Here is a 9,813-nt window from a genome sequence, read left to right on the forward strand (position 1 = left end):
CCCTCGAATTCCGTTTTCAATGTGCCACCCCCCAAATAAGGAAAGTGCTCGTAAATCCATGACTGAAAGAGCGTCAGCCAGCCAGCCATCGAGTTCGTTGATTTTTGTGAGGCTGAGGAAAGCTCATCGTACAACCGGCAAAGACATGCAGTGCCCCAAGCATACTCGCCGATCCGATCCAAATCAGATACAAGATTTAGGTACTCAACGCTTACCATGTTGCCTGTCTTGTCGCACAGTATAGTACACCCGAGCAAAAATAACAAATACGCCCGAATGGCGTATGTCCTCTTCTCCGCACTATCTCTCATGGTCACTTTGCTAAATTTAGCCTTCAACCATTCCAACTTGACCGCTTTCTTCTTGTTTACATCGTCCGGGTACTCACCTAGCAACTCGAACATCAAAGAACTGGGAATGGTTTTGGAATCACGGACCAAACGCTCGCAAGATACGGTACGCCCAACAACTGGCAAACCGACCAACGTACTCACATCGTCAAGTGTGATGGTCATCTCTCCAACAGGTAAGTGAAATGTGTTGGTAGCTGGATGCCATCTCTCTACGAAGGCTCTAAGTAGATGGCCGTCCACAGTGTTGTACGATGCCTGTACAACTGACATTAAACCACATCTTTGTACTACCTCTGTAATAAACGGCGCCGGCTCCCAACCTTTCAAGGTTCCTGTGTGATTTCGTATTCGAAATTCTGAGCCGCGCTCCGAACGATCTGGCCCGCCGTTCACAATATGATAAGCAATGTGCTTATCAAATTTTGTGTACAATTCCGGTATCTCGGGACCTAGGACCGGTTCGTTGCTCGAATCACCAACTTGTACGGTCGAATGTAGAGCCGGCACCGGATTCGTTGACGAAGAACCCTCTCCAGACTTCTTCTTGGTCGTGGTCTTTTTCTTGGTCGTGACTGCTATGCCCTTGCCTTTATCGGATAATTCCTTCCTCTTCTTACGGTTCGAGACAGTCGGAGGTATACGAGGTTCACGTGGTTCTTCCACTGCAAAATAACACACAAATAAAAATTAATATACATAATATAAACACAAGCAAATAAAAAAAGGAAAAAAAAAAAAAAAAAAAAAAAAAAAAAAAATCACAGTTCAAATTCGACAGAAACCTGTCGAAAATGGGTTGCATTTTCGACAGAAACCTGTCGAAAATTTGTTGAATTTTCGACATGTCGCTGTCGAAAATGCAACCCATTTTCGACAGGTTTCTGTCGAAAATTACCAAATTCCAAACTCAACAATTTCACCATTTTCGACATCTACATGTCGAATTTGGATGAATTTTCGACATCAACCTGTCGAAAATTCATCCAAATTCGACATATACAGGTCGAAAATGGTGAACGAAGAACCGACCCACGAATCTCAAATCAATGCTCAAATCGACTGAAATCAGATGCACCAATTACTAATTAACGATCATTCTAACCTAAAACAACCAAATCCTAATTACCCATATCAAACAATCAAATCTTAAATAAATATTAAAGAAAAAAAAATCGAAACAACTATAACTTACTATTCGAAGACGACGACGGCGGCGGCTTTGGGCGACGTTGGGCGGCGTTCGGCGGTGTTTGGCGTTGGCGTCCGACGGCGGCGATGGTTGGAGCGGCGGCGGCGGCGTCGGGCGGCGTGGACGGAGGGAGGTGGACGGAGGGAGGTTTTTTGTGTTTGAATTTTTTTTTTTCTTTTTTTTTTATTTGGTTTTCAAATAGGTAATTTCAAAGAAAAATTGATGTAATTAGTATTTTGTATGAAAGGGTATTTTTGTACTTTTATTTTTATTTTGGTATTAAAGTAAGAAAAAACTTAAAAATATGTACTCAATTGTGGTTTTCAACTAGGTAGTATTCAACTAAGCAAAAATTAGTATTCAAAATAGTTGCCCCCATTTTTTATATATACTATATATTTGTGTGTAAAAAATACTATTTTTCTTACCATTTCAACAATTTTTAGCAAAAAACGTGTGCTATATAGTACACAATTTTCAGATGAAAATTGACTATGATAAAGATCCTTTACTATATATTTGAGTGTAAAAAAATACTATTTTTTTTATTTTTTTTTAATATTTTGACGATTTTTAGCAAATAACGTGTACTATATAGCATACAATTTTTTGATTTTCTGAAACCACTCTTAGATGAACAATTTCTTTGCGACTTATGGACAAACATTTTCTATACTATATATTTTGAGTGTAATTTTTATTTTCGAACATTTCAACGATTTTTAGCAAAATACGTATGCTAGTATACGACTTTTTTTTTTGTTTTTTTTTTCTGACGACTAAAAAATTAGTAAAAACATACATTCTTCTTGCATTAGACTGGGAAAAAGAATTTCCAACCAAAACAAGAGATAATAAAGAAATTAAATCATCATATTAATGAAACATAAATTTGAAAACACCTTGTTCTTCATCTCATATTTGCAGCAGCTGGTTCATGCAAATACTTACACCTATCTCCATATGTACACCTTCCTTGAACAAAGTGCCTGCATATCTGCTTTTGTTGTACGTAAGCACGTGTTTGCTGTATATTACGGTTATGACCACCGAATCCATGCAACCCTCGATTTTCTTTTAACATAGGCCTCTGTAATAACGGATTCTCGAGATGATTCGCGTTTGGAAAATAGGTTTGAGGATTCCTTAGTATAGAACTTTCGTGTGGGCCCCCCCTTTGAAAACCGTAGTTTGTGCTCGTCAAAGGTTGCCTTTGATGAATATGCTGTGCTGGAATATAATTAGGCTGCCGATGCAGAATATTCTCTTGCTCGATCGCCTGGTTAATCGGTTTCTCTCTATTCACGGGTACAGGGTTTTTCGTTGTCCTAAATATATACAGGAGCGTTATTAATATTACGCACGAGGATTCTAGCATTCGCATGCAGAATTCAAGATTACGAACAATACCTAGCTCCCTTGTGCGTTTTCCGAATTTCCTTTTCTTGAATGCGTGCTTCTCTGTTCGAACGAGCAGCACCGCCTCTAGCGTGTTTTTCCGACAGAATCTTCTGCCTTTCTCCTTCGTCGTCCCATTTCTAAATAATGGAGAAGGGTAATATAGTAAAATTACACGATTTATATAGAGACAATGGATAGAGAAACATTTGATGGAGCAAACGAAACCTGTCTCATAGTTTTCAATCGGTAGAGGTTTCTGCCTTTGATGAGCAGTGGGTGAAGTGGCGGCAGAGGTTTCTCTCCTTTACTCCATAGCACTTCAATCTGCTCCGACCGACCAATCGAGAAAGCTAATTTTAGTACTCACTCGAATGTTAACTATATTATTCTAAGTAGACAACCGATTCAAGATTTTCGAAATAGTTTAGAAAATGTTACGATGGTCTTCCGAAAAAAAATATAATTCTCGAATTGTAAATCATCGCAAGAAAAGTATGAACAAATTGAGAGTTGACTACCGTAAATGTATGTTGCTGCTTGGCAGCCCCGTAGCTCTCCTTCACAATCCGCCCTGCAACAACCCTTGTCCCGGTAGGCGGACCGCATGCACTACGAGATGCAATATTGAATCTGAAAATAAAAAAATAAAAAATTCATTGCCTCCAAACGCGGAATGCCAATATTTATCAAGAACGCGGGCTTATGGTAACTTATAAAGTCGGTAGAATCTCAAGTGAGAAACGAAACAAGGCTTACAGTTCGTATACGTTCTGTTCGAACATGACTACGTCTCCCATGCATGCATCACCTGCATAGTTTGAAATTTCAAATTCGGAAGACGAAAAAAATTTGTCGGAGCAAATGACGATCAAAGATCAAAACTTTAGTATCGGTTTGAGGAACATTCAAGAAAGATGAAATTTCATCGGCATTCGGTAATATAATATATTGAAGTACTAAATTCATCTACTTCGTGACAAAATTTAGTAATTTGGTATCTATTTTAACCTACTTTCTAGAAACTTCATCGACAAGTCACGAAATTCAACACTCGTTTCGAAAAACGCAAAGCTAATAAAAGGACAATTACCTTTGCAATTCAATACGAAACTAGATGCCGGATACTTTTTCTCCCCATCACCATTGACAACACTGAAAATATCATATTAGTAGAATTAGAATTCAAAATATAAAAAATCCGATTCGACATTTAAAATAAAGAAACGGAAACGGAAGATTACTCGATATGCTCCTTAATACGAAGAATAAGTGTCTCTTTCTTGCCGCTCAATCTCAATCCGTGTTTCCTTAAATAAACCTTGCATTGCTCCACTTTCAATCTCTCCACCTCACCACCTGCCATCATTGAATTACACTAATTTAACAAACAAAATATATAAATACACACAACACACGAAAAAAAAAAATCGATTCGTAATAGTATTAAACGAACCTTCGATAATTTTCTGGATAGTTTCGTAGCTTTTTTTGTCCTTCTCGTCGAGCTCCGGCATAACCGTTTCGATCGCATCCGATTCTTCCGCTTCTTTTTCATTCTTTCCATTAACAATACTGAGTAAAACAAGATATACATCCATGTCAATTTCACACACACACACACACACACACAAATATACATTTCATCAGTAAAGAGAATACATGAAAATTTCAAAATCTAGGAAGCCAAAAAACATAACAAAATTACGAAAATGCCATTGAGATGATGAATAATCCATCATTTACATAAATACACACACACACACAAAATAAATATAATCGAAGGTGGGTGTTAATTCAGAAAATTAAAATAATTACTGGGTGTTGATTTTTCTGTTGAGGGTTAGGTCTGAGAAGGTTAAGCGAGTCTCCTCGAGAACGTCGAAAGTCGGGTCGTCTTGTGAATCGTCGGAATATTCCGAACCAATTTCAGATTCTTCGTAATGTTGTTCCTCGGAATATTCCATTGCTGTGTATCGAATCTTGAGAGAGCTTCAAAGAAAAAAAAAAGGGAAGAGATGATGATTCTTTATGCGAGATTTTTTTTAAGGGTTCCACTCAATAAACTTTGTTCTGCGTTTTTTGAAAAATGTTACCGTTGGAAAATGGAAAAGGATTTTTCAGACTAATTTCTTAATTTGCTGGGCCCATTGTTAATTTTGTTAAATTGGGCTTCTAAATTGGAATTATCTTAGCAATATGGGCTTGTAATAATTCGCAGGTATATTTTTATGTGAAAACGTGAGTTTATTTTTACAATTAATTTAAATTCTTAGCTCTAATTTTGAATTACTTTTCTAAATTGTTGTGATTAGGGGTGTAAATCGGACAGGTCGAATCAGAATTAGCTCTTTCGAAAGTGAAAAACTAGCTCCAAAAAATGGAAAAAGAAAATCGGGAATCAAAATTTTGGAAAATGAAACGAAAAAACTTGTTGCATAACTGGAAAATTTCGGATCAGAATCTAAGGGCATTTTAATTACTCATTCTCAAAATCTGCCCTTATAATTCATAAATTATTTCATATTAATTCTCACAAACAAGAGTAATTAGTGGATGATGAGACAATTAGTGGGAAGGAAGAGATTAGTAGTATATTGGAGTATATTTTTCTAAACTTCATCTAGTTTTTATTTTTATTAACTTATATTAATATATTTATTGAAATTTTAAACTAAACTTAATTTAAAATGGATAATTACTCTATTTGCATTTTAAAACATAAGAAGATCCGGATCCGGACCCGCTCCTGACCCGATGGTTGGTTGGTGCTTGCGCCTTTTCCAGTTCCCAATTTCATCGTCTTTTTCTCTTCCATCTCTAGTCCGATCGGTGTATTATTAGCAATTAGCAAACCCTAATAGCTTCAATCATATTGTTCCGTCGTTTCAGCACACGCAATGAACCGTGGCAGAGGCGGCAACCGCGGCGGCGGCGGCGGTGGTGGTGGAGGAGGGCGCTACGTTCCCCGAGGGCGATCGTCACAATCTGCGGATCGTCACAGCCCTGTAATATTATTATATACCCCCTTACGATTCCTGCTATTGATTTCCTCTGCACTTGATTTGCTGTTGAAAACATGGAATACTGAAGCTTTTTTTTTTTTTGAGTGTATTAAGTTAAAAAAAAACTTAAACTTGATTTTGTTAAGTACCTATAGCTAACTGTAATTTGATTATTTCACACCACAAATTAGCTGATAATTATGCATACATGGGGAATTGGGATATTTCGTTTGTTTGATTATAAAATTTTGAAGTGGATTAAGGTGATAATATTGCTGTACTTTGTTGGATATATATGCGTTTTAAGTAACATTATAAATGTTCAGATTGGAGCTCATTCAAACGAGTCTTCTCCTGGTAATGGAAGTGGATCTTCGAGAAGTGAAACAAGAAACTCGGAAGTAGCAGCGGTCGATAACGTAACAAAGAAATTCAGTGATATGTCATCATCAGATTATCAACAAGGACCTAATTCTGAACCCCGTGGAGTTAAAACCGCGTCGCCAAATGATGGAAATCCCAGACGAGTACAGAATATTGCTCCAGGTTTTGATAATGATTTTCCTTCATTGTCAACCGAGTCAGCTCAGACGATAGACTGTAGTTTTATGAACGGTAAGCTCCCTAAGGAAGTTGAAAGTGGGAAGAGTACTTCTGATGGAACTAGCGGAAAAAGTGGATTCGAGAATTCTGATAGCCAACAAAAAGGATGTTCTTTCGATATTTGTGAGCAGAGAGATAGAAATGTTGTGAAGCTGAAAACACCTCTGCATGTGAAGAACAAAGCCGCGAGGAATGAAATGAAGCGTCGTACCGAAGGATACAACAACATACAGAATCTTAGGCCTGGCATGATTCTACTAAAGAATTATTTATCCGTATCAGACCAGGTCGCATATCAGTTTACGTCGTCTTATTACTGATTAACTTATACTAAAGATTACTATAAATGTTCAATACTTGTCTCTGTTTAGGTCAAATTGATAAAGGCGTGCAGGGATCTTGGTCGAGGGTGCGGAGGTTTTTACCAACCTGGGTACAGTGATGGAGCAAAGTTACAGTTGAAGATGATGTGCCTTGGTAAAAATTGGGATCCCGAGACAAGCACGTACGGTGATAAAAGGCCCATTGATGAAGCCGAACCTCCCCCTATTCCCGTTGAGTTTCAGCATTTGGTTAAAGAAGCTATTCGGTATTGCCATAGTCATTTAGAGTCTCATTCCAAAGAAAAGAGTCCGAGAGATATTCTTCCTTCGATGTCTCCAAACATATGTATCATCAACTTCTACACAAAGAACGGGAAACTTGGTCTTCATCAGGTTTGTATATACGCGTTGTTTGTTAACAAAATATCCTACGTCTCCAATCTGAAGACCCTTTTTTTTCTTACATTGTTTGGAATAGTTAACGTTGTTGCGGTGCCCTGTTCACTTCTCTATCTATCAACTAGGGCCTCGCTTGGTTGATAAGATAAGCTACAATTAATTAAAGAATTAGGCCTTATTTGATATTTGGTTCGTGCAATAACGAATGGAGAAAATGAGATCTTATTTTGGCTTATTGGGGGGTTACGTATTGGATGCCCTTAATCCAGTTATACAATTGAGATTGCATAATTTATATTGGCTAATCTTATGTTGGGAACCAAACGAGACTTAACTAGTATTTTAGGGATTAACACTTGCACCAAACATATCTATCTTAGCTTATTTTGACTAAAAATGTTCCGATACAGGATAAAGATGAAAGTCAAGAAAGTTTAAGTAAAGGACTTCCTGTGGTATCTTTCTCAATCGGTGACTCTGCAGAATTTCTGTTCGGGGGGGACCAGAGGGACATCGACAAGGCAGAGAAAGTTGTACTGGAATCAGGGGATGTGTTAATTTTTGGTGGTGAATCGAGGCATATTTTTCATGGTGTTAGTAACATTATTCGCGATACTGCCCCTAAAGCTCTTCTGGAGGAAACCGATTTTAGACCCGGCCGTTTGAATCTCACTTTCCGAGAGTACTGATGTTTACACTGTGGTAGTATTGTACAAGTTTATTGTATCTGCTGTTGTTTTGAATTACTACATAAGATTTAAGGTGGGGTGATTCTGTACAGTTGTACTACTATAGCTTGTTAATTGTCACTTGTTTCAAGATATAACATTTTATTTTCCCCCAAGTTTTTAATGATATTAAATTATTCACGAATTTATTTATTTACCTTGTATGGATGAGTTTATTTTAAATGCATTTCATTTCCTTTGATCAGATTTCTATATATTTTTTTAAGTAATTCTGGTAGATTTGAAATCTATTTTATATCGAGTAATCGTAGAGAATCGAAAAATAAAAGTGTGGGTGAATTTTAATCACTCGTTAACAACAGTAATCAGATACGTTGTGTATGGAATTTTAGGATCGAATATATAAGAAAGTAACATTAATCGAATTCATTTCGAGTCATCATAGGAACAACACAAAGCAATTTCAGAAAGATAGAAAAAAAGTACATAAACCCGACAGCGCCACATTTGAAACTATATTTCTCAAACATATCGTACATTTACCGCTTGCAGATGGTTTGAAATCGCAAGCGCCAAGTATTATTATTATTGTAATGTGGACGGCCGGTATTTTATTTAATTCCAGAAATTCGAAAGATTGTCAAATGGATAGAACGTAGCTGACAGCTCCCGGAACCAAGATAAGGATCTTTCCGACCAATGCATCAACTGCGGTGAGAACAATAATCGGAATCCGAAGAATAGGATTTCCAGTCGGGATATTGAAAGTGCAAGAGTTTGGCGGTAGAGTGACGTTTAGATAACATTTTCCACTGTCGAACAGAACAGTATCTAAAGCGGTCGCCACAAACCTGTAGACTCCAGCGGTATTGGTTTGAGTTGACAGGATGACAGCTGGCAGAGATGTGCCACTTCCGGGCCCACAGACGAGATCCACTTTGGCTTGTGGGACCACGTTGTAGGTCCCGGCTGTTGCCACCGAAGTGTTGGTGCATGTGATTACACCTCCGAGAATTACACCGTTTAGTAAGGCTGCGTTTGTTGCTGCTATTGTGGCGGAAATGGAAAGGAGAGAGATGAGAAATTTCAACAGGAAGGCCATTTTTTGATCCTTTTGATGAGTGTTATTTATACGATTCTTCGTTTTTTTTTTGTTTTTGTTATTGTTGTTGTGTATATAATTTGAGAGTAATGAGCATGCATATTTATAGGGGTGGTAGAGTTTATGCCCATACTCTTGTTGTTGAAGATTTGTGGTGAAGAACAAAAGCTTTCTTTGAAAATGGTGTTTATCATTAGAATACTATATCTTACATAACTACTTGATTTGAAAAGATTTTCAAAGAAAAAATATATGTTTTTTTCTTGATTAGTTATCGAACCCCATATCGCACTGGACCGAAACTCCACTCTGTTGAGTACTGTTCATCATCTTCACCCGATCAATTTTTATTTTTTTCGTTTCCTTTTTATCCCGTTATCCGTTACACCTCCTTTAGGCTTTATCCAGCTGTATGAACTACTTTTTAGCAGCACATATAATAAAAGCATACTTATTTTATGCATGCCTGTACATGCAATATACTTAAGCTAGCCTTGGTGTATTTTCGGTCAGTTAAACAACAAACGGCTTAGCTTGCCTATAGACGAGTATCACAGAAATTGATCGAAATCCCGTCTTCGATCTTCAAGAAACGAAAAACAATGCCCGAAACCCGGAACCCGAAATCTTGAAAGATGGGGAAGAGCTAGTACTATTCAAGAAACGAAGAATAGTAGAACATATACATAATGGTTAATATGTTATCAAAACAAAATCTCTTACACGTAAACGGCCGCGAAGAAGATGCATAA

The 9,813-nt window shown here is 37.4% G+C and overlaps 2 protein-coding genes across 2 annotated transcripts; one reads left to right on the top strand and one right to left on the bottom strand.

Annotated features, from left to right (window-relative positions):
• Positions 1-2,333: 2,333 nt before the first annotated feature.
• LOC105975563 (zinc finger CCCH domain-containing protein 62) lies at positions 2,334-5,040 on the bottom strand. Its single transcript, XM_013000764.2, has 9 exons — positions 4,759-5,040; positions 4,397-4,515; positions 4,185-4,299; positions 4,034-4,095; positions 3,700-3,751; positions 3,462-3,573; positions 3,169-3,267; positions 2,953-3,080; positions 2,334-2,870 (listed from the first exon to the last, which is right to left on the bottom strand). Exons 1-9 carry the CDS (start codon positions 4,905-4,907, stop codon positions 2,453-2,455), a joined length of 1,254 nt encoding a protein of 417 aa, XP_012856218.2. The 5' UTR covers positions 4,908-5,040; the 3' UTR covers positions 2,334-2,452.
• A 521-nt stretch (positions 5,041-5,561) lies between these two features.
• Positions 5,562-8,143, top strand: LOC105976070 (hypothetical protein). Its single transcript, XM_013001356.2, has 4 exons — positions 5,562-5,948; positions 6,272-6,835; positions 6,920-7,264; positions 7,681-8,143. Exons 1-4 carry the CDS (start codon positions 5,841-5,843, stop codon positions 7,957-7,959), a joined length of 1,296 nt encoding a protein of 431 aa, XP_012856810.2. The 5' UTR covers positions 5,562-5,840; the 3' UTR covers positions 7,960-8,143.
• Positions 8,144-9,813: the final 1,670 nt, after the last annotated feature.

This window comes from Erythranthe guttata, chromosome 9 (genome assembly GCF_056151865.1).
Source record: "Erythranthe guttata isolate IM_541 chromosome 9, IM_541, whole genome shotgun sequence".
In the NCBI taxonomy this organism is placed as follows: Eukaryota; Viridiplantae; Streptophyta; class Magnoliopsida; order Lamiales; family Phrymaceae; genus Erythranthe; species Erythranthe guttata.